General features: G+C 41.5%; 2 protein-coding genes across 7 annotated transcripts in view; one reads left to right on the top strand and one right to left on the bottom strand.

Annotated features, from left to right (window-relative positions):
• MSH3 (mutS homolog 3) overlaps positions 1-12,051 on the bottom strand; it is a 173,184-nt gene extending 161,133 nt beyond the window's left edge. Inside the window, exons 1-6 of the mRNA XM_055142873.1 lie at positions 11,649-12,051; positions 10,327-10,444; positions 5,629-5,849; positions 3,005-3,220; positions 1,689-1,805; positions 1,324-1,441 (exon numbers count right to left, since the gene is read on the bottom strand). Coding sequence (XP_054998848.1) covers positions 1,324-1,441; positions 1,689-1,805; positions 3,005-3,220; positions 5,629-5,849; positions 10,327-10,444; positions 11,649-11,855 — 997 coding nt within the window. The 5' untranslated portion in view covers positions 11,856-12,051. The remainder of the gene's footprint in view (positions 1-1,323; positions 1,442-1,688; positions 1,806-3,004; positions 3,221-5,628; positions 5,850-10,326; positions 10,445-11,648) is intronic.
• DHFR (dihydrofolate reductase) overlaps positions 12,052-25,327 on the top strand; it is a 27,638-nt gene continuing 14,362 nt past the window's right edge. For 4 of the 6 annotated variants that reach the window (XM_055142881.1, XM_055142908.1, XM_055142901.1 and 1 more), the window contains exons 1-4: positions 12,052-12,293; positions 12,692-12,741; positions 16,404-16,509; positions 24,400-24,526. In XM_055142881.1, the coding sequence (XP_054998856.1) occupies positions 12,112-12,293; positions 12,692-12,741; positions 16,404-16,509; positions 24,400-24,526 (465 nt within the window). In that variant the 5' untranslated portion in view covers positions 12,052-12,111. Of the gene's footprint in view, positions 12,294-12,691; positions 12,742-16,403; positions 16,510-24,379; positions 24,527-25,327 lie in introns of those variants that run through there. The other 2 variants (XM_004613155.2, XM_055142914.1) reach the window with 2 other exon arrangements.

Here is a 25,327-nt window from a genome sequence, read left to right as displayed (position 1 = left end):
AAGAAGAAAGCAGCAACATCATCTGTGTTTGTACGTATTGTGTAATTTGTCTAAGAATTAAATTCTCCAGGATAAACACTGATTTGGATGAGGTCAGTCTGAGAACATCGAGTCTGGGCATCAGGAAAGATCTTACAGCAGTAAAAGCTACAGCAGCAACAGAAGAGAAGCAGGAGAGACTGTGATACAGATTCAAGTGTTCAGACAAAAGAAGCAACAAAGTCACCAGAATTTTAAAGCTTGATCAGCTTAAAACACAATTATTGGGGGGCCTGGAGCAATAGCACAGCGGGTAGGGGCTTTGCCTTGCACGCGGCCAACCCGAGTTCGATTCCCAGAGTCCCATATGGTCCCCTGAGCACTGCCAGGAGTAATTCCTGAGTGCATGAGCCAGGAGTAACCCCTGTGCAACGCTGGGTGTGACCCAAAAAGAAAAAAAAAAAAACACAATTACTGGTCTATGACAGTCTGCAGACAGATACTCCTTACACATAACATGAATGGAACAAACAGTCTTTATAACTTGGGTAGAAGTTAAGGGGATTTCTAAATAAGCAGACTGTAACAGAAATACTATGTTCACACATATTCCAACATTGTTTTCTTCTGAACCAATCTCATCATAAACTTATTAAGTGCATTTTATCTCATATATTATTTTTTGTTTTTAAATTTTGACAGAATTTTATGCTTTTGCATTTGAAGTCACTATGCATCAAGTAATTCATTTAATTTAGGAGGAACCATCAATTGCAGAGCAATCAATAAGTACAACTGGGAATTCCTGCAGAAAGCTTTACTTATAAAACACTTTCAAACAATAAAGTTTTTATAAACTCACAATTAACAAAGCTGGTATACTAATAAGCTTTATAAGCAATTAATTTTGTGTTCACTTTGTAGCCTTCTTTTCGAATACTGAAATTTAATTATTTCACAGGTCTCATCTTAAGAGAAGGCTTTAAAAGCCTAAAACACCTAACCTCTGCTCACAAAAATCAAAGGATGATGAGATGTCAAATATAGGCTAACCTGCCGTCCATTCTCTGTAATCAGACACTGGGGGACTTGGTTTTTTTTTTTATTATTATTATTGTTGCTGTTTTAATCTTGAAGTATAATGAACTCACCTTTACCTAGCATTTGAAAATGCTTGTTTCCAGCTATTACCAAACTTTTTCTCTGCTACAGAGCATTGTTCAAAGGTCAATATGACCCTACTGCCTTATCTCATTAAAAGGAACAAACATCCAAAGAACAATTTTTAAAAGAATTATTATTTAAATAAAACAAAGGCTTTGTAAAATTTAAACAAAAGGATATCTTCTCCAATTAGTGTAGATTTTGTATAAAGAGCAGTCAATTTCCGAGTAAAAAGGGAACTTTTATTATCCCCCATGGCCTTCAATGCTGCTGTTTCCATCTGTTTCACAACTCCCACCTTCAACAGAAATAAGAAATAGTGAATACCGTATCTGATGGAAAGTTTAAGACAAAACATGTCAACAGTTTTTAAATTACCCTAAATTTCTAATATGTTAATACTCACAGACATGATCATTATGACACTTTCACATTCTCCCAACATTCAAAATTACAAACCCATTACAGTCTATCACCTTTCAAAACATGTTTCACTCTCTAGAAGAGAACACAATTTTCCCCCCCAAGTTGAAACCAAAACTGACCTTATATCCCTTTGCCACCAGGCGGCGTACATGAACAAATAATCTGTAGGTAGGTATGCTGGCTGTCATAAAGTTGTGATCTAAATGGCAATAAATATTGAGTTCCCGGGCTGCAATCTTAAAAATATATATATATGTATTAAATAAAGAGAATATGACTAAACATCTATTTTAAGAATACCCTGGATGATTTTATTTTTCTTGTTAAAAATTCACCACAGGGAGGGGCTGGAGTGATAGCACAGCAAGTAGGGCCTTTGCCTTGCACGTGGCCGACCCGGGTTCGATTCCCAGCATCCTATATGGTCCCCTGAGCACCACCAGGAGTAATTCCTGAATGCAGAGCCAGGAGTAACCCTTGTGCATTACCAGGTGTGACCCAAAAAAAAAAAATCACCACAGTGAACACTTAGAATTTGTGCACCCTCTAGAGGTGCAGTTTACCTTTTTATTGCTTGAGTCTTCATTAGGAAACAGATACAAACATAAATGTGGTTGTCACTAAAACTGAGTTCTAAAATCAACTTTCCATGAATGAAAGGTACAGGGTTAGCACCTTGGAACTCGAGTGAGCACCCTTTGTCCCATCAAGGTCCCTCCTGGGTTTCCCTGAAAGTCCACTATTCACTAAATTTTCTTGTGTTCATTTTTAGTTTATATTTCTGGGGTCTGGACAACATTTAGCAATGCTGGGGAGCTACTCCAAGTTCTGCGCTTGGGGGTATTTCCCAATGGCTTTGTGGTGCTGGGGGGAAAAAAAACTGGGTACCCCTCATGCAAAGCAGAGTTTTCTCTCGGGCCCCTAATTTTTATTTTAAAGATCAGCATTTTGTTTGTTTGTTCTGGGTCTTTGGCTTGTGAACCACACCTAGCTCTGCTCAAGAACTATACTCCTGGGGCTGGAGTGATAGCACAGCGGGTAGGGCGTTTGCCTTGCACGCGGCCAACCCGGGTTCGAATCCCAGCATCCCATATGGTCCCCTGAGCACCGCCAGGGGTAATTCCTGAGTGCATGAGCCAGGAATGACCCCTGTGCATTGCCGGGTGTGACCCAAAAAGCAAAAAAAAAAAAAAAAAAAGAACTATACTCCTGGTTCTGCACTCAGGGACATATAGGGTGCCAGAAATCGAATTCACCGCATGTCCACATACTATCTCACTGGTCTCAAAATGACAACATTTTTTAAGGGTCACGATAACCACCATTCATCATTGATCATAGTAGCTTTATCATGAAGTCAGAAAATAAAACAAAAATACTGAAAATATTTAAGATCGTTCAGAAAAAACATCCAAAGTTTGAACAAACAACCTACCTCTGCATCTTCTCCAAAGAATCTATACTTATATCCGCATTCCACACACAAAATTGCATCTTTCTGCTGCTGCTTCATTTCCATGTACTGCAATTCTAATGGTGTATAGATGCTTTTCGTCCGTTTGTTTGATGGTTTAGGATCACAAGTTTTCTGTAAGTTTTCATGACTGCCATGTGCTGATTCAAACTGACTGAGATCCAAAAGTGTTTTGTCCTAGAAACAAAATTTTTAATTTAAGAAGTATTAAGCAGAATAAAGGTTCCCAGAGAAAGAGAATTCAAATTTGACACGAAACAACTGATGAGTTAGAGAGATAGCACAGAGAGGGGTAAGGCCTTTACCAATGCACACACCAGTTCAACTCCCAGCACCACACTTCAGGAATGATCCCTGAGCCTAGAGCTGGGTGACACGCTTCCCTTGCTCCCCTACTCCAAAGGCACTTTGAACAACAACAACAACAAAAAAAAAAAAAAACAGGGGCCAGAGTGGGGACAAAAAAGAAAAAAAAAACTACCAAATATGTCAAGGAGTTTTAATCATTTGGGTAGAAATACTTTTTAGATACACTATTCTCTTTTTCACATTCCCAGGGACATCATACCATGCTTAACTGAGCTTTGATGACAATTCTAGATGATCATAATAATGAAATGGGAATACTAGGACTGTCAGAGTCACTTCCCCTCCTTAACACCCCCTCTCCCCACCCTAAATAATAAGCCTGGACACCTAAATTCATTCAGGAGCTTCTCAATCAATCTTATCTATCCTCCCACACCATCAGTCAGCTTTATTTATAATGATATCCTCATATAAGTTTTAGGTATTCATTCTAACCATTACTTCTAATTCACTGTGAATAAGAAACGCCAAGTTTCTAATATGGGCTCTTGTGAAACCCTAGAGTAAGTTAATATTAATAATAATGATAATAATTACACTACTCGTGTAAGGATTTTTTTGTTTTTTCTTTCTGGGTCACACCCAGTGATGCACAGGGGTTACTCCTGGCTCATGCTCTCAGGAATAACTCCTGGCGGTGCTCAGGGGACCATATGGAATGCTGGGAATCGAACCCGGGTCGGTCACGTGCAAGGCAAACACCCTACCTGCTGTGCTATTACTCCAACCCCTCATATAAGTTTTTACTTATGTGCTTTGTAACCTCTACATTCCAGTGAACTATTTCTAAGTAATAAAGAAAATAAAGCCAGAGAAATGTACAAGGGCTAAAAAGCCTCTTGTGTTGCATGCTGCAGACCTGAGCTAAGGGTTTCACCCCTGCACCACATGGTTTCCACCTTCCCAGCAAAGACCTGGGAGTGGCCCAAAATCTCAAAGAAAGTAAAAAATTAAATCACAATGTACTTTTCCCCCCCAAGTATTTAGGAAAACCAATGGCCTTTAGCCTAGCTGAAGGAGGAATTCAAGAACATGAATTTTGTGGAAACTTCTAAAAATTACATACAAAACTTTGCTCTATTTTTCTGAGAAAACCAGCTATTGGGTCATTTCATAAGATTGAAATGACTTCAAAAAGCAACAACTTCTCTGATTCAATGGTCTCAATCATAATAACTCATTATCTGAGAGCTTTATGGAGAGGGGATGCATAGTTGGCTGTGCTCAGAGGCCAAAACTGAGGATGATTAAAGGACCACATGCTGGGATTCGAACAAAGGTTGCAGGCAAATGCTTTAACCTCTGTACTATCTCTTGGCCTCCCTGAATGAGAACTTTTAAGTAATAATTGTATCAAGATATATCCAATTCAGTTCTTAGTGAATATTGGTGAAGACCAATTAAACTTGATTCTGAGAAAAGATTGATGCTATTTAATAATTTTTTTAAGTTCTCCCAATGACCATGAATTAAAGATGGTTCAAGAACTACTATTATGAATTGTAATTTTTAATTCATAAAACAAGAGTTAAATTTCCTGATTCTTGGGGCTGGAGCAATAGCACAGAGGGTAGGGCATTTGCCTTGCACGCGGCCAACCCGGGTTCGATTCCCAGCATCCCCTATGGTCCCCTGAGCACTGCCGGGGTGATTCCTGAGTGCAGAGCCAGGAGCAACCCCTGTGCATCGCTGGGTGTGACCCAAAAAGCAAAAAAAAAAAAAAATTCCTGATTCTTGCAATGATTAAAAACATTAACATAAATAGTAGAAAAGCCCATATTCATTTAGTTTAACCTTTGCATTTACTTTTACAGCAACCAAATTTTCATCTGCAAACCTCTAAGTATCTATGAAAGCTGCTTAATGTGATTCTCCAGGCTAATTATGAAAACCTTAAGGACTATGAATTTGAGCTGGTATTAATTACCAACAAAGGATTACCTTCACCACCCACCAACTGGACCATATTACAAATTATACATCAGAATCATTCAAAAGGATCTTTTGTTTCAATACAAACCAACCAATCTCTCCTGACTACATAGTAAGTTGGAATCTCTAGGCACTTAAAATAAAATGTCAAAGCTCCCTCAGCTAATTCAGATGACCAGATAGATTTGGGAAATACTGCCCTAAGTAAACCCACTGAATCTAATGTCTCTTCAGAACCTAGCACTGCACATAATTGAATATTCATACATATGCCAATTACGTACCTTTTGATTAGTAGGAGATTTGGAATCTTCAGAAGAAGCTGCATTCTTTGCATGTAGAAGAGTGATATCATCAAAATCAGTACATTTTGAAAGAACTGCAAATTTCTCCTTAAGAGGATCTGTCTCAACTCTACTTGGAGGAGGTGCAGAATCACAGCAGAACTCTTTCAACTTTTCCAGAGACTTTAAAACAACCCTGGTCCTTGGGCCTTTCTTTGGTTCTTAGCAAATTAGGAAAGAAAGAAAAAAAGTATTCTTATCTTCTTATGTCAACTCAGAATCAGCAAAGGATTGTTGTTTTTTTGTTTTGAAGTCATTCTCAGGGATCGCTCCTGACCATATGGGTTACTGGGGATTAAAACCGGTCAGCCACATGCAAGACAAACATCCTACCTTCTCTACTATCTCTCCAGCCCCTCACCATGGGATTTTAATATCTCTATTGTTTTGGGTTTGATACTATGCAGGACAGGAGCAATAGCACAGTGGGTAGGGTGTTTGCCTGAACGCGACCGACCCGGGTTCGATTTATCTGTCCCTCTAGGAGAGCCGGACAAGCTACTGAGAGTATCCCGCCCACACAGCAGAGCCTGGCAAGCTCCTCATGGAGTATTCGATATGCCAAAAACAGTAACAAATCTCACAGTGGAGACTGGTGCCCACTCAAGCAAATCAATGAACAATGGGATGACAGTGCTACAGTGCTACCATGCCCAGCTGTGCTCAGGGCTTACTCCTGACCCTCTATTCAGAGATCACACCTGACAGTGCTCAGGGGACCATATGTGGTGCAAGAAAACTACACCATCTCTTCAGCCCTCCTGCATAGGATTTTCTAAGGGATAGCTCCTCACTAAAGAAACGAGTCGAACTATAATATGTTAAGAAAATAAACATCTGAAACTAGAAAAATTAATGAATTAGCAGTAGCATATTTAACATATAGCTAAAACTTAAAATCAACAGTGAGGAAAACCAAGAATTAATTCTTCTTAACAGAACAAAATGTTTAAAAGTCTTGAGAATTGGAGCACCAAAGTCAGAAAAGAATCAGGAGCACAGGTTTACTGCAAGCAGAGATCAGTTTCTTCCCACCAGCTCTCAGAACACAGGCAGGCAGAGCGGTCCCCTCGAAACAAGCTGGGGTGACTCATAACTGGGCCATCTGACCAGCTTAATGATCAAAAGTTGAAGATACAATCAGAAGGGGCTCACCAAGGGAAAAAGAAAAAAGAACCACCAAAGACACTCCTGCTTTCCTGCCTCCACACATCTGCGCATGCAGTTATCTGACACTGGTGTGTTCTCGACCCCAATTTCCAAACTGTATTCATTCTTCAAGATCCACCTTGAAACTATCTTCATAAAACTCTGTTAATTCCTTTGTTTTAAAACATATTTTCTGCTCTCTGTTCCTATTACATGATCACATCTCTCTACCCAGAAGAATTCATACAACTAAAAACAAACAACCTGAGTTAAAAAAAAAAAATGGGCACATGACCTGAACAGACCTTTCCCCCACAGACCCAAAGATGGCCATTATGTACAGGAAAAGATGCTCATTATCACTTATTATTAAGAAAATCCAAGTCAAAACTATGACAAGTCACCTGTCAGAATGATGTCAGTGGACCCCACAGGTGGCTCACATGAATCAGGAGGAGAGAAAGACATGGTCACTTTCTCCTGATCCGACTCTGCCACCCAGAACCCAGGCTTACTGGGTTCTTGTCTCACCTCACAGAAAAGAATTTCAGGAGTAGACGAGCAGTGAAGTAAAACAGATCTTATTTGGAGGTTTTGAAGGAAAGGAGGAAGAAAAAGTGGGAGAGAGTGGAGAGTATCGTGCTCAAGAGAGAGTGCACAGCCTTCTCCAAGGGCAGAGAGCCCCTCCACACATCCCAGCATTAGACAGGAAAGCATGAAAGTACACATATCAAGAGGGTAGACGCGGGTGACACAGGTGCTCGGGTGAAACATGTGCTAATGTGCCACAGGTGCCCGGCCACTTAGATGCAAGCAGCACATTGGCTTGGATATCATATGCTGCCTTTCCTTTGTTCAAGGTGGCCTTTTCTCTAACCTATCCCAAAGTGGGGCTTCTTCCCAGGTAAAAGTCTGTTGCTAAGGAGATTACCAGAGGGATTGGGAGTGGTGATGGTCTTCTTTGAAATTCCTTTCCTGGTCTTTTGTTTCTGTGGGAGCTTCTCTGGGTCTGTTGCTGTAGATAGATGAGGGTCTTTTCAGGCCTTAGTTCCTGTTGTTCCTATTTTCTGCAAGGTCGGCTTTTGCCATTGCCTTGGGAGGGGGCCTTCCCTATCCAGCCTACCTCAAGAATAACTATACCAAAATATACCAAACAACAAGTACTGATAAGACTGTAGAAAAAAAAGGGAACCTTTGTGAGAATGCAAACTGGGACAAGTCCTGATGGAAAACAGTCTGGAGTTCTGCTTATGAAACTCTATTTTAAAATTAAGAGCCATGGGCTAAACTGGCTAGGATTCTGTGCCCTTGTCTAGCCCCTCTCCAAGTCAGGCTGCCTCCCCAACCTGGGCCTTCTCAAGTAAATTTCTGGCCAGGGTTACAGCCACTAACTGTCTGGAGACAAAGTGAAAATCTCCTTAGGAGTACATGGATTTTTATAACTTTCGATGAACAAAAATAATCCAAAGTCTCCTTTGAACTATTTCTGAACATAACTAAGTAGAAATAGGCAAAGGATTTGAGAACGTGGTTTCTATCCTGCATGGCCTATTCCTATAGGCACACTATGAAAATCACAAAACTGGAAAACAGCATTGAAGAATACCTGAAGGTTCTACAGAAAGCAATGATTCTATTCCATTTTTTTAGCACGGTCATATTATAACTTACTTGGAATGTTTTCACAGTTGGCAGCTAGCTTTGGGGTTTTTTTTCCATTTGGTTTTTTGTTTGCTTATGGCCTAGACTGAGCTCTTGAAGACACTCTTTTCTAAAGGAGTAAAACTTTATCCTTCCCTTTGAAGCAGTGAGAGTGTTGAAGTATAAGCACCAAACTATCACTTCCAAACATCCTCACTTCCATTGGCCTGTTTCATTTGCAGTTTGGTGAAGAACAGAAGCACAGAGTAGTGTATAATCTCCCAGAGTTCAGCACATCACTGCAGCCATGGATGAATCCAGAACTACTAAAACAGGCATTAGATGGATATGATACAGTCAGGTCTGCACTGCTGGAATAAAGCACATGAACTTGCCAGTGGGTTGGTGTATTTCTAGAACATCCACAGGACTCACATGCTGCTACAGAAACTGAAACCCAAAAAAAAGCAGACCACATAAATCACTGAATATCAGTAGTTTTTCCCCAATCACTATTGAGAAAGAAAACTTCCAGCTACTGGAGAAAGTTTGTCTTTAATGGAAGTCACACAGTAAACCGTGTCAGATTACAAATGACATCCTCAAGACTTTCCCTACTGTCTTCTTCAGCTCAGTATAGCTATTCGCAAAATGGTCCTGAGAAAAGGTCAACAGCAAGCAGACTGTTGTACCATGTTTTCTTTAAACAGATGAAAAAAGAAAGCCAGGATTCAAAACTTTCACTATTGCTTCCTGCTAATCATAGCCCTCAAAAGCATCCATACCTCAGAGTGAGCCAGATGAATTATCTGGATGAAAATTCAAGAGTAGGAATTATAGAAACAGTATGAGTGACTTCTCAAAATACTAAAAACAGAATTACATGGTCAGAGAGATAGCCCGTGCCTGGCAATGATCCATACCCATTCAATCTCTGTCACCAGATATGGTCCCCCTGAGGACTGCCAGGGGTCACTCCTGAGCACAAAGCCAGAAATGATCCCTGAGAATAGCAAGGTACAACCTGATTTCTCCATACTTCAAAGAGCTGGAAAGAATAAATGAGTCACAATGGCAGAGTGAGCACTTGTAGAATTTACTGAAAAATTAGAGAGATCACATCTATGGGGATATAAAGCAAAGTACATGAAATATGAATATCAATAAACAGCAAACTGTTATGCCTCGTCTCCTTTCATGTCCCCTTCAAAAAGAAAGATAGGGTGTTCTTCAATTTATCTTTCTCTTCAGGCATATGTCTTCATTCCTTCATTCACACTAAGAATTTCATGTTAACCCTAAGTCAGGGTCGGAGAAAGAGTACAGGGATTACAAGCACTAGCCTTGCCTAGCCACCCAGAGTTCAATCCCTGACCCCATTACGGTTCCCTGAGTACCACATCAGTCAGTAGTAATCCCTGAGCACAGAACTAGAAATTAGCCCTGAGTATATGTGCATCAGGATTTGTAATTGTTTTATTTGATCTTGTTTTTATTTATTTTTTGCTTTTTGGGTCACAGTGGGCAATACTCATAAGTTATTCCTGGCTCTGCATTCAGGAATTACCTCAGATACTGCTTGGGATACCATATGGGATGCAGGGGATCGAACCTGGGTTGACCTGATGCAAGGCAAACACCATTCCCAACATATTATCACTCTGGCCCCCAGGATTTCTTTTTAAGGTAAAAAAGAAAAAAAGAAAAGACCTTTCTCCAAAAAGGAAAAATAAATAAATAAATAAATAATGATATGGCATATACATTCAGTTGTCTCCTGTGCCCTCTGAAGAATGCAAGGATATCATTCTTGCATAATTTTGTGGGAGTAATTACAAGGGAACTCACCGAGGTTCCCAGCCATCACTGAATTATTTCTTTCTTCCTTTTCTTGAACTTTCACTTTCTTTTTAACAGGGCCATCATTCTCCAGTGGTCTCTTTTTACTTTTTTCAATTTTTGCAACCTTCATCAGAAAGATCAAAAAATGGCGTGAGGATGTAGCTCAGTGCAGAACACTCACACTACATGTTTGAGGTCCCAGGGTGTATGTCCCACATCACAAAAGTGTTAGTTCTAATCTCAAAACTTGATGATGAATGGTAAATAATCTGAACCATGAGTCTTTAAGTGACAAGGTATATGCCATCCACACTTCACAGGTTTATTTTCTTTTAGCTCTGGAAGGACTTCAGAGTGAACGTTTATCAAAAACAAGGTGCCTAAAAGTCAGTCTGTAATCCTTCCACAGTCTCATTTCCACATTCTTAGCAATCCCCTTTCACATTCTCAGAAATATCTCAGAGATGAACCCACCAAACTGATCACACTTAAGACATTCCATTACGAGTTTGTCCTTATTTATTTTTTAAAAGGTAAACAGCCATTTATTTTATTCATCATTAATTTTATTTTATTTTTATGGGGGGCGTTTACAACCAGTGGTGCTCAAGGGTCACTTCTGATACTTGTGGAAGAGCCATACGCAGAGCCAAGACCCAACCTGGGTGATTTGCGTGCAAAGCATGCATCTGAACCCCTGTAAGACCTCTACAAATCCTCAATATTTATTGAAGGGCAGCCAGTAACAGAGGAAAATCTGATCGACTGTCCATCACATCTCAGCAGCTAGGATGAAACATCCAGCTCTACAACGCGTCAGACTTGACAATCTGAACAATAAGGGCACAGATATTGCACTCCACAACTGCTTTTAGTGGGAGTTTTCTTCGAATAACCTAACCAAACATAAACAGAATAAACCTCCTCGTTCACCTCAGAGAAAGAGAAGATGGAGATTTAAAAACGTTTCCCATGCCCACTCACCCCTCACGGGAATGACAGCCAGAGACCTAAGTCTCTCAGATCTGCTCTCAAGAACCTTTACATCCTGGCCTCAAATATTTTCTACTTTCAAACTAAAATCTTACTATTTGGGTTAAGCTGATATTCTTAAACAGACTATCTTAATTACAATCGTTTACTATTTTCAAACTACGCCGAGGCCGCCCGGCTTTTCCCGCCTTTTCCTTCCCAGGTGCTGGTCCCGTGATCTCGCCGATTCTCGCGCTCAGTTCCCGGCTCCGCCCACTCGCCCACCAAGCCTCGCCTGGCCCATTCTAACCCCGCCCCTCCTCGGCGGCCCCGCCCCACTCACGGACCGAACTCACCACGTGTGGCGGCATCTGAGGCTGGAGAGCCGACGCTGGGGGAGCTGTTGAGTCAGAAGCCGGGTCAGCCTTCGCAGCTGCACCCGCTGAGGCAGAGGCAGAAGTCAGGATTCCCGCGGACTGGAAGAACCTGCTCAAAACCGCTTGCCGTGCAGGAGCTGGGCGGCAGGGAGCGGCGCCGCCGGAGGCAGGCCTGCGACCCGACATCGCGGGAGCCGGAATGACGGGCTGACACAGGCCTAAGGCGGGAGCGCGAGCGCGCGGCTGCAAGTTCCCCGCGTCCGCGGGCGCGAGCACGTCCTGACCCCGCGGAGCGCCGGGACGGGGGCGTGTTCTGGGCGTGTCTGGGGCGTGTCTAGGACGTATCGGGGGCGTGTCTGGCCGGGTGGGGCGGGGCGGGGGCGTGTATGGCCGTGTCGGGGCGGGGTGGGGGCGTGTCGGGGGCGGGTCCCCGCCTGAGCAAATGAGGCTCACGGGGCGGGGCTGCGTCAGTTTCGCGCTGAGTTTGGTGTGGAGTCCTGCGCTCCCCTGCAAGTTCGCAGCGTCTGCCACTTCGGAAATGGTTCGCCCGCTGAACTGTATTGTCGCCGTGTCGCAGAACATGGGCATCGGCAAGAACGGGGAGCTGCCCTGGCCCCCACTCAGGTACTTATCAGGCCGAAGGATGGGGATGATGGGGGTGTCCCCCGAGGGGTTGGGGGTCCTCACGCCTGGCGCGCGCTGTCCTAGAGCCACATGGATTAACCTCGGGTAAAAGGAAATCGTGCTTGGGACCGGAGCTGACCAGAGCTGACCGGAGCTGGGCTGCGCTTCCTGCAAATTCAGGAGCCTGGAGGCCAAGTTACTGATTCCCTAGCGGTTCCTTCTGCCCTGGGCGATCTCCCCCTCCCCGCTCCAGCGGTCTGACTCGGAGCAAAGTCCCAGCTTTGGTCTCTCACCCTCAGTCCCCTCTGGCCTCCACTTTAGCACGTCCTTTGTCCTGTGCATTAGATCCAGGAGCCCAGGGAATGATGTTCTAAGTACCGCTGTTTTCTGTCTTGCAGAAATGAATTCACATATTTCCGGAAAATGACCACCACCTCTTCAGTAGAAGGTAATCAGGATTTTTTTTTAAGCGATTGAGATTCCCGGAGAATCTTCAATAAGGTTACCAATGTAACCAAAATGCAGTTATCAAACTTCACAGAATACTTTTCCATGGTCATGTGGCACTTTTTTTCTTACCGTTGATCTGCATGCGGTTTTAAGGTTCAGATACATTCTTACTCGTTTTGTTTGCCTCCCCTGGAGGAAATTTTCTTTTTAAAGTTTATGTGGGTATGGCTGCAATAGAGGTATTGGGAGAACTTGGTGGAGGCAGCCATGGAGATACTGTCAGGAGACCAGAGAGGTCGGGAGTAACACTGGAAGAGACAAAAGCAGGAGGGAACAGTGGATAAAAGCAGTAACATAGTAGTTGATTTGGAGGTCAGAAAGTTCTGGTTGATGCAAGGAAGCACCAAGGACGAATTTGGATTTTCAGTTTTGAATCTGAGGCATTTGGAGAATGAAGAATGGTGTGCAATTGTGGTAATGATGGTATTGAAGCTCTGTGGATATTCGGGATAATTCTAAGCACAATTATTAACTAGGTAAATAATGTTAATAAGTTATTAACTAGGTAAATAATGCCACAGGAGAGAAGAACATAATCAATGAAAATGCATATGGAGTGGAAGGTGATCCCATTTAAAATATGAGACCTGTTGATTTGGTCATCAGAGAGATAGCAGAATAAACTTGGAAACTATAAGATAGGAAGGAGTGGGTGCTGCAGAATTTCAACAGGACAAAGACACTACGTCATATCTGGCACACCCTGCAGTGCTTAGGGCTTACTCCTGGGTCTATGCTCAGGAATCACTACTGATGAACTGGGAGGATTATATGGAGTACCAGGAATCAAACTCCTGGTGGGCTGTGTGCCTGGCAAGCACCCTACCTGCTGTACTATCATCCAGCCTCTGTATCTGGCACTTCTGTTACTGATAGACAAAATAGCAACAACCTGAAGCTAAGGAATTCTTATGATAGGGCTCGGGAGATAGTATAGCAGGTAGGGCTTTTGCCTTGTACACTGCCGACCAAGGGTCAATCCCAAGCATCTCATATGGCCCTTAGAGCCACCAGAAGTGATCTCTGAGCACCACTTGTGTGGCCCAAAAACAAAAAATGAATTTCTGGGAGCCACTGTCAAAGGTTCTAAGTTTGGTGTAGCTGAGTGTTCAGTGTCTACCTGTTAGCTAGTTTAGAGATACACAGGTACAGTATTTCTTAGATGAGTGCATTAAAAGGTACCAAGGATGCCTTAGCTCCTGTCTTTTTCTTTAATATGTTCATTTAAGAAAAGCCATCAACTTCACCGAGTTGTTAGGTCACTTCTCTACCATTTTCCTCAGAATTTATCAACAGAATGAATGCATGATTTGAATTTATCACTTGTTGTCTATTGTTTTTAATAGTTGATACCTGGAGTTAAGGAATTAACACCTAAATGCCCTGCCTTTGAATTTGCAGTGTATATGACATATAAGGTATCTTATGTTTGGTTGTTTTACTTACTCTTGAAGGAAATTCTTTTTCTAAATTTTGGAATTGTCTATAATTGGTGAAACAGTATGTGAGTAATACTTGAAGTTTTTTAAGCAGTTTTTTTTGTTTGTTTGTTTGTTTAAATAAAACCCAAATAGTAATCTTAGGGGTTTTGGTTTGAAGGCCACCTTTGCTATGCTTAGGGCTTTCTCCTGACTGCCTTTAAGGGTCACTGCTAGTGGTGCTCAGGGGAACCTTACATAGTGCCAGGAATTGCACACAGATCGGCTGTGAGCAAGGCAAGAGTGTCACCCACTGTACTCTATCTCCAGCCCCCCAAACTAATGACTTTTTAAGAAAACAGATTCATGTACTCCTTTGGGTAGTCAGGAAATAAAAATCAAGAATAATAGAACTATGTATATTTATTCAATCCAGATATCTGAGTCTTAAGATTTTTATTCCAAATATATTAAAACAAAAGTAAAAGCTATTTTTTGTGGATACATTATATTTGAAAAAAATTGTGACTGCAAGCACAATTAAAAGCGTTACTATACTATTTCTCTATGTCTTTATTACCCCAGCAACCCAAATAGTAGAAGTTGCTCTTTATAGATGTGGAAAGTGAACAAAGGAAAATAAGTATGACTTATCTAGTAGATGACAAGATAGTTTCACTTACTTTGATCCAGAAGTTTTATTCTTAATATACATGATTATAATTCAGTTCAATACATTACAGGGCAGTTGGGGAGCTAGTTCGTTCAGTGGGCTGGTTTGGGGCAGCTAGGGAGTCCCAGTAGCTCTTCCCCCTCGGTGCCCACTCGCCTAGCCCTGGCCGCCCAGGCCACCTGCAGAGGGAAGAGGAAATGAGGGCCAAGCCGGTTGATTGATCAGTTACCCTTTATTCCATTCTAGTCTCACACTGCCCCTCATTGTGTCTCCAGCTCATCTCTCTGCATTCCAACTTGCAGCCTGGGCTCTCTCTCTCTCTCTCCTCTCTGGATTCTAACTCTGACTTCTCCCCCAAGACTCCCTAACTCCCCTTTCCTGCCTCTGTACTTGTCTCTCCACCCTTTCCCCTCTGGGCCCATGCTATACCCAGACTGGTAGCAAAATCAACATAAGAAAGCCCTTCCTGACTGCCCTTCAGGCTCTAGGGCGGATACACCACCCAGAGGTATTAGTCTTCTCCTAGCATCTTAATTAACATCTTAAATTATTTTTGTTTGGGCACAGTAAGAGATACATTGAGGCTTGTAGGTTAGCTCTCCTGGGAACATCTTGCCACAGACTCTCAGACTACAGTTCTTAGGCCAGATTATCATTCCTAACCCTAGCTGGGTCCGAATCTAATTATTACTTTTTGGATCATGACAGAATTTTTCCATGACCAAGCTCTTAACTTATAGTTAAGCATCATGGCACTTTGACCAGGCCCATCTCGATGCCAGGGTAGCACATAGCTCACCACTTGCCCTGGGTCATCAAGTCCCTTGTCAGGACCCTGCTTTTGGGGAGCTAGGAAGTAAGAGCGACTGAGGCTTAAGTTGAGAGAACAGATGCCCAGAAGGTAAATATCACTTAGTCAATTAACTCCCACATTACAAAAGCATAGCATTTACTATCTTCCTGTGCCTGTATAAAAAGGACATTGCTCTGAACAAACTATGCAAAGAATTTAAGGAGAAGAGGAAAATAGTATTTACAAGTCAACAGAGCACAAAGAAAGACGTTACAAATAAACACAGGAATGGGAGCACTGTGATGGGAGTAACCCAAATAAACCTAAGCTTCCTGTGGCAATGTTATCATACAGGCTAGAGCAAACACTCTACATCTAAAAGTCTGGGATTCAATTCCCAGCACCACATGATCTCCATAAGTAGTTTTTTATGGAGGGAAAACAAAAGTTTCTGAGTATCACCAGTTATGACCCAAAACACAAACCAAAAAAGCCGCAGTAGCCAGAGATCATGCAGAGGTTAAGGTGCTTGTCTTGAAATGGCCACATTTGGTCAGTGTCCTACACCACATGGTTCCCCAGGATGCAAGCTAGGTTGTCCATGTGCAAGGCAAGTGTTCTATCCACTAGGTGTCACTGTGACAATTGCATGTACATAAGAAAATATATATGGATCGTCCCAAAGTATACTTCAGCTGTTTTGGTGATTTTTATAGGTAAACAGAATCTGGTGATAATGGGTAGGAAGACGTGGTTCTCCATTCCTGAGAAGAATCGACCTTTAAAGGACAGAATCAATTTAGTTCTCAGTAGAGAGCTCAAGTAAGTATTGGATAATTCACTACAAGAAACTCATCTGTCATTTCTCATGGTGGGATCAAAATGTATGAGTGTCTGGACTGGAGAGATAATACAGTGGGTAGGGCACTTGCTTTGCACATGATCAACCCAGGTGTGGTCCCCAGAGCACTGCCAGGAGTGACCCCTGAGCACATAAGCCCTAAGAACCACCAGGTGTGGCCCAAAAACAACAACAAAAACTTTTTCATTAAAAAAGAGGAATATGGGACTAGAGCAGTAATATAATGGGGAGAGCATTTGCCTTGCCCACAGCCAACCCGGGTTCAATTCCCAGCATCTTTTTTTACCCAGCATCTTATATGGTCTCCCGAGCACTGTCAGGAGTAATTCCTTGAGTGAAAAGCTAGGAGTGACCCCTGAGCATCGCTGGGTGTGACCCAAAAAAGAAAAAAATACATATATATTTATGTGTATATATATATATATGTATGTATCTATGTATGTATGTATGTATGTATGGAGAGAGAGAGCTATTCATAAAGTTCCTTGGTATAAAAGTGATATTGATAATGAGTGAGCTGTTATTTATGCCACATGACAATAACTTACTCTGCCCAAGTGGTTGATTTCATTCCACCATCAGTGGGTGTGGCCATGGGGGCTCCTGAACACTATGGGGTGGCCTGGGTAAAAGCACCATTGCAGGGTCCAAGCAGTATCACATCCTGAAGCCCTGGCATTAACCAGCTGCTCAAGAATCTCAGGAAGGGCCCCAGAGCCTCTTGTACTTCTTGGGAGACCCCCACCTCAAAAAAAAAATAATAAAAATTTAAAAGTAACATAAAATCTCACTCAGATTACAAATTTCCAAGTTTCTTTATGCCATTACTTAATAGATTCTAATATGTTATGCAGTGTGATGACTTTTCATAATTTCACATAAAATCAAAGTGAATGTGTTTGGGGACTTGTCAGGTTTTTCTCTCCCTTGATGCCACTCTAAATGCAAAGTATTGGACCAGAGTATTGCTCAATGTTAGAGCAAGTACATGTTGTTGGGTTTTTTGTTTTGTTTTGTTTTGCACGTGTGGAGCATTAGGTTCAATTCCCTACACCAAAAGAATCTTTTTCCCCAACATATTGAAATAGTCCTGGATGCTCTGCTAAGTATTTTCCTGTCCTCTAACATTGAAGTAGGCAGTTCTGAAAGCCTGGAAATAACCTAGGAATTTGTTCTCATTAATCATATTAAAACTGCTACAAACTCATCCCCACTGCTTTGAATTCCCCTTGACCTCTCCATCATTTATTCTACATGTTGTGATGTATCATAATTTCTATTTGTCTCTTCAGTTGTTGTTGTTCACAATGCTTATACCCCACTAAACTTCTGAAACTGAAGAAATGAGGATGGTAGAGGTGACCTAAATTAGATCTGATGGTGGAGTTTGGGATTTGACATGATTTTTCTCTTTCAAAACAGTAGTTCATCTGAAAGAGAGTATGGTGGCACAATGCAGACAGTGCTGCTTGAGAACAGTGTATACTAGGGTTCCACCAGAGAATCGATACCAGATAAAGCTAAGCTTTATCACAAAGAATTGGTATCCACAAGTGTAGGGATTGGGTAGGCAAATTCAAAGACCTAATGCATAGACCAACTGGGAGCCTGGAACTCTCGGTGGGGGCTGAAGCAGCAGTCTGTCCACAGGTGAAATTTCCTCAGGGACCCCACAGATCTTTTTCTAAGACCTTTAAACTGACTGAATTGGGCCACTCAGTTATCATATTATTGACTTTAAACACAACTTCAAAATTCATCTTCGTGGCAACACCTAGATTAATGTCTAAATAATTGAAAACTATAGCCTAGCCAAGTAAACAAGCATCCAATTTATTTCCTGATGACAGACTAAAGAGATTCAGGCTTACTTCGATTTTTCTCCCAAATTTTGCCTACAATGACATAGCAGAAAACCTGGTATAATGCCAGAATATGTACAGTGATTGCCTCTGGGAGATGAGGAGTATGTTGAAATAAGTGTTATATCTGTCTCAGACTGACCATTGTCTTTAGGTTGCTGAGATATTGTGATTATCTTTACTTGGTATAATCCAAATTCAGAGACTATTACCATGCCCAGAAATTCTTTAATAACATATTCTTGAATACTACTCCAGTTTATTTATGGCTATCTTGAGCTAAAGCAAACATAAAGCAGTCTCAGTGGGGGAGATGTTCGGTTGAGCCAGCAAATCTCCTCAAATGATGAGTCTAATTTCTTCTTTATAACCCCCCCTGTGGTGTATGTAATTGGCTTTGGCTGTTTCTTATGTATGTATATATAACGTTTATTGGTATATTTTACTTTTTAAGGCACAGAGAACATTTTAGGTCTTTATTATCAAGCATGCCAAGGAAAAAATAGATACCAGTGGACAAAGAATTCAGAGCTGATTTTTTTGTTCTGCATTAATACTTGTTGTTCAGTGTCACACATATTCTCAGTGTCTGTTTTGTGCTAGCACTGAGGTCCAGAGTAAAAGGGAAGAGGCTACTCATGTTAATCATTATTGCTCGTGTAAACTTTTAGAGATTTCCAGTTTTTCATCACCATTTCATTCAGTTAAGAAAAAGCTGAATCCTTGGGCTGGAGAGATAGCACAGCGGGTAGGGCATTTGCCTTGCACGCGGCCGACCCGGGTTCAAATCCCAGCATCCCATATGGTCCCCTGAGCACCACCAGGAGTAATTCCTGAGTGCAGAACCAGGAGTAACCCCTGTGCATCACCAGGTGTGACCCAAAAAGCAAAAAAAAAAAAAAAAAAGAAGAAGAAGAAAAAGAAAAAGCTGAATCCTTAAGGTAACTCCAAAGTTTGTTGGCAGATAATAATTATTTGGGTAGGTATTTCTTTTTAAGGTATGGGGAGGGGGAACTCCCTTCCATAAGCTTTCAAGACGATCAGATTGTTGCTTTAAACATGCCTTACACATGGGTCAGGAGATGAATGAAAGGGCTGGAGCAAATATTTTGCTTGTGAAAGGATCAACTTTCGTTTCTAGCACCACAGGGTCTCATGAGCACTGTCAGGGGTAATTCCTAAGCACCACCAGGTATGAAATGCTACGCAGTACATTTACAAAACATTGGCGTTTTGTCAGAATGTTAGCATACAATCGACCAGTTCCACCCAAGAGAGATGAAAACATGAAATGAGAAATCACATATGCAAGTGTCCGTAACAGTGTTCATGGCACCATCATTAGTAATAGTGAAAAGTAAAAACACCTAACTGTCCTGCAAGTGAAGAATGAATGAACAGAATGTGTTTTGTCTGCAAACAGTGGAGTATTGTTCCATTTTAAAAAGAAATAGAGGGCTATTACATGCTACATAGATGAACTTTGAAAACAATACACTGATTGGAAAAAAGAAACAGACACAAAAGGCCAGATGATTCCTTTTATAGCCAACTTAGATAATTCCGTAGAAACAGTAGATTTTATTGGTTGCCTGTGTTATTTATGGGTGGGGAGTAAGAAATTGCTCTTAATGAATTGAAGGTTCTTTTGGGATTGATGGAAATGTCTTAAAAGTAGTGAGTGAATATTGACTGCACAACTCATGAATATGCTAAAAGGTTCCTGAGTTCTGCACATTAAAAAGGATAAATTCTGTGATATGCAGCTTATATTTCTGTAAACCATTTTTTTTTAAGTCTCAGAGACCAAAAATTAAATAAAATTTAGTTTACTGCTGTAGCTTTGACAGCATCTTTAGAAAATCGCAAAATTGCCTGGGTGATAAAAGATGGTGTGAAACAATTTACACCATCTAACATTTCGTGGCATAATGAATGTTTATGGTCTCACTATCGTATTCTCCACAGTGATTAAAACTTCCCTCCTCTGTGTACTTCAAGTGGCAAATCGTTAGCGCACAGTACTTGTAAAATTTCCCTCCTCTTGGAGTGCAGCTCTCCCTACATTTGGTATAGCAGAGACCCACTGGCTTGATCTCTAACATGCACTGTTACATCTATTCATTTTGTAGCATTGGCCTTGATGATCCTTAACTTGTCTACCTGCTAACTGAGATTAATGATTACCAGTTCTTAGTGTGATTTTGAAAGTTAACTAAAATTTTGTTGGATTTCTTTTATAGAGAGAGAGGAGAGTGTCATACCCAGCAAAGCTCAGGGGTTACTCCCGGCTCTGCACACAGGAATTATTTCTGGTGGTTCTTAGGGGATCATATGGAATGGTGGGAATCAAACCCGGGTCCCTGCATGCAAGGCAAACGCCTCACCTGCTATACTATCACTCCAGCTCCAAAATTTTATTTAATTTCTGATCCACAACCATCCCTTCAGAGTACAGCTCCCACTCCCCCAATTTTTGTTACTTTAATAAGTTGCCTTACCTTCTAGCTTTTAGGATATATTAATAAGATCCAAAAAACAAGCTTGTGAACTCATTTTCATCTTACCCTATTTCTTTACTCTTCCTTTCCTCAATCTTAATAAAGATCCTCCTCTTAAAAAAAGAAAGAAAGAAACAGCAGTAGCAATAGTGCAGGAGTTAGGGCTTGCATGTGTAGCCAACTCCAATTTGATCGCTGGCCTGGCGTGTGGTCCCCTGACTAACACTGGGAGTGTCTGCTATGGGCTTGGTGAGGAGTGGGAGTCATGCCTGGCATTGCTGAGAGCATCGTACAATGTCAGGGAACATACTTTTTTTTTTTTTATGTTTTCAGTCTTTCAGTCCATAATGCCATCTGTATGTCTCCCTCTTCTATGGCAGGCACTATGGAAAAAGATTGTTGTATGGTGCCTGGGACCAGAGGTTACAGATTTAGAGGCCTAAATCTAAAGCAGGCTACACTGTCTTGCCATCTGAAGGGATTAATCCCACAGGCTCATGCCCCATGAATACCAGTGAAGAATCTGTTGTCTAAATAAGAAGGAGCTTGGGGTCCAAAGTCAGGCGACTGGAATTCAAACTACAGGTTCAGTATTTACCAGGTATGGGAACACTGGTTCCTTCACCCTTCAGTCTCAGTTTCCGCTTCTCTGAAAGTTAATATCAGGGCCAAAGAGTACAGCAGGTAGGTACTCTCCTTGGATGCATCCGACACCATATATAGTTCCCTGAGCCCAGCGCTAGGAGTAAGCCCTGAGCACTGCTAGGTGTGGCCCAAAAACAAAACAGAAAATCAGACAATATTAGTATCAAAATAGACCTTTTAGTAACTGTCAAGTGTATGAGCTATGTAAAGCTCTGCCTGATCTCACTGATTGAGAGAGCAGGTAGGCATTCAATAAAGACAAAATATTTCCTTTCTTTGAGGTATAAATGACTTTCTTCATTATATTAGTTTAATAGAATGTTTATATTAAACATGTGTTTTATAGTGGTTGATATTAGTATACTTGATAAAAAGAGTACCATAATCTTTATTTGCCACTGTAGCAATTTTAAATTTGCCTTATAGCATCATTAGCTATAGTCACCATGCCGTGCATTACATCACTGATTTATTTGTTTTATATCTGGAAGTTTGTGCCGTTGGTCTTCTTCACCCATTTTTACCCAGCCTTTAACCTCCATAGCTAACCATTGGTTTGGTTTTCGATTCCACCTTCTTTGAGATTGGCTTGAAAGGAATGGGAAGGAGAATCTGAATGGGAGGGGCACAATTCTGCACTTCGTCAAAATGCATAACACAATGCCCAGTAATAGTGTCCCTTCCCCACGGTCCCTTGGGCCATCTCCACCCTTTCAGGCCTCTCTCCCTTCCCCTTTGGACTTCCCTTGGCAGTCTTTGGATTCTTATTGTCAAGGCTCAAAGACTGGTTTTTGCTTTGCTGCTTTACTTTGTAAGTTCCTGCAGTTTGTTTATGTAACACATGACATCTTTCTCCTTCTGACATTTGCATGGGTAAAGGAGCCACAGTCAGTGGTCCCCAGGGAGCTAGTCCCAGTTTAGTGTCTGGTAACCACTTTCTGGGGTGCTCAGGGGGACATGTGTTGGCAGTGATCAAACCGGGCCACCTCTGTGTATACAGCATGTGCTCTGCCCTTTAAGCTAGGTTTCTGGCCCTCCTAGCATGACTCCTTTCAGTTCCACCTGAGTTTTCCAAAAGGCAAGATCTCATTATTTTCTGTAGCTGAGTAGTATCCATTGTATACACCCAATTTCACCCACTCACCTGTCACTAGATACTTGGGTTTTTTCTATACCTTCACTATTTTATGTGTTCAGCCCACTGAAATATCTCTCAAGTCCTTGACAGAAAGTTCCAAACTATATTCATTCAAGGTTAAATCTCTTTTTTCAACTTTGTTTTTGGTCACATCCAGTGGTGCTAAGGACTTATGCTCAGTGATCACACCTGACAGTGTTTTGGAGACAATATGAAATGTTCAAGGTCGGCCATTTGCAGGGCAAGCGCCTTAAGCTCTGTATACTCTTCAGCCCCTTTTCCCAACATTTTATCATAGAAACCAAAAACATTCAAAGAGGACCGAGGATGTTAATTACTCAAGAGTACATACAAGTATAGGGTCCTGGGTTCTTGTCCCCAGCATTGCACAGCCTCTGGGCACTGCCTCATGCCCTAAACTTGTGATTTAGGGTGTAAGCTACCAGTTGTAGCCCTAGGAACTCCTGAGTCTTATTGGGAATCACCCCAGAAAAACTTTTTTTTAATTATTTTTTATTGAATCACTGTGAAATACAGTTACAAAGTTTTTATATTTGATCCACCACCAAACCCCCGCAAACCCCCTTCCCACTCCCCCTCTGCCTGTGTGGCAGACATTTTTCACTTTACTCTTTCCTTACTTCAATTACATTCAATTTTCAACAGGAATCTCACTATTATTATTTGGAGGTTTTCCTCCAACAGTCAGACATGCTGGATGGCATCAATAGATTGTATGTTTTCATTTTTCATTAGCAGCCACGCAGTTTGGAGATGTCCCAGTCCCGCATCCCGGAGCCATGTTAGTAGCTGCTCAGTGTCGCCGGGGCTCCATCTGGAGAAGGCATACCGGCTGTACCTCCTCTGTCTGGCTCCCTGGTGTTGCTAGCCCGGTCTGGGGTCTGGAGCATTCTCCGGCCTGCGTGGCTTACCGGAACGCCCGGATTCTTCTCTGTTGAATGCGGCAAGATGGCACTGAGGGTGGGTTGAGGGCGTGACTTCTGGCAGCTGGGGTGACCTGGAGACTGGACTGCTGCTGCCCCACTCCAGTGCCCCCCTGCAGTCTGGAGATGCCCCAGTCTCGCATCCCGGAGCCGTGTTAGTAGCTGCTCAGTGTCTCCGGGGCTCCATCTGGAGAAGGCAAGAAAAACAACTTTTAAATGTGGAGGAAGAACCTCCCAGTTCATACCTGTATACCCATCACATGGTCTTTACAATTAACACTTTACTGTTCTTATTTTTTTTGTATCCATTTATTCATCAGTTGGTCTTGTCCTTTCTCTACATTTCAATGTAAATTGCAGATATTAGTATTTTCCTTTCAATATTAAAGCATATGTATTATTAAATTTTTCTTTATAATATTTTCGGGGAATAAATACTACATACAAAGAAATATGCGGATCTTAAGTTTCAACAAATATGTATACTTACATTAATCCCATTCAAAACAGAAAACATTTACCAAGATATTCCCTCCAAAGATAACTTTTAGGACTTTTTTCCTTTGTAAACATCATGAGTAATCAGATATGTTTTTTTTAATTATATTTTGGACCATAAGTGTGGCATAAATTATTATTCCTAGTCTATAATAAAGATGGAAATTTTTTTGTTGAAAGGATTTGTGTTTGTGATATTTGTAATTCAGTAGTATGAATGACTTATAGAAATTATGATGTAGCTCTCTTTTTTTAACCTTAGAGAACCTCCAACAGGAGCTCATTTTCTTGCCAAAAGTCTTGATGATGCCTTAAAACTTATTGAGCAGCCAGAATTAACAAATAAAGTGGACATGGTTTGGATAGTGGGAGGCAGCTCTGTGTATCAGGTAAGTAAAGTTCTCTCTAAGTAGCAGAAAACTATGCCTTTCCTTCATCTCCCCTTGACAACCGAACCAATTTAAAAAACTAAGCATCTCCAAGCTCGCTTGGATCGGGACTGGGCCTCCTCCCCTCAGGTCTCCAGTTTTCCAGTAGCTTGGCAGTCACACCCACAAACTGCCCCTGGCGCCATGTAATCTCATCAATGCCCAAGACCCAGAGATTATAAACTAAAGCTCCCAGAAGAGAATGACACAGAATTTCCTAGACATTATATTCTATCCATAGTAAGCAATACAAAGCAAATCGTCTAGCATTGCCTTTTCAGCAGGTTTGAGTGGTGGTGGGACTGATGTCAAAATATCGAATGTAACCAAAGTAGAGAGAGAATATGGGGGGAAATTGTCTGCCACACAAGTAGGGAAAGGGCTGGAACGGGGTTGGTGGGGGAAAATACTGGGGATTTTGGTAGTGGAAAGTGTGCGCTGGTGAAGGAGTGGGTGTTTGATGATTATATGACCAAAATTCAAACATGAAAGCTTTGTAACTGTATCTCACAGTGAGTCAAAAAAAGGGGGGAGAAAATAATAATAAAATAAACTTAACATTCAGAATGGAATTTTAAAAAAAGTAATGTGGAGTTCATGCCCAATTCAATCAGCTTAATCAATAGCTGAATAAATAGCAGTATAAAAATAAAAAACTAAGCATGAGAAAGGGAAGTACTTTATCCTCACAGTATGTTATATGGGTTGCCTATTTTAATTACTGGGTTTTTGATACATTTTCAAGTAAGTATGATATTGAAC

Source organism: Sorex araneus, chromosome 1 (assembly GCF_027595985.1).
Source record: "Sorex araneus isolate mSorAra2 chromosome 1, mSorAra2.pri, whole genome shotgun sequence".
Classification (NCBI taxonomy): Eukaryota; Metazoa; Chordata; class Mammalia; order Eulipotyphla; family Soricidae; genus Sorex; species Sorex araneus.
Note: the sequence above shows the minus strand (reverse complement) of the source record. Positions and strands in the feature narration are given on the sequence as shown.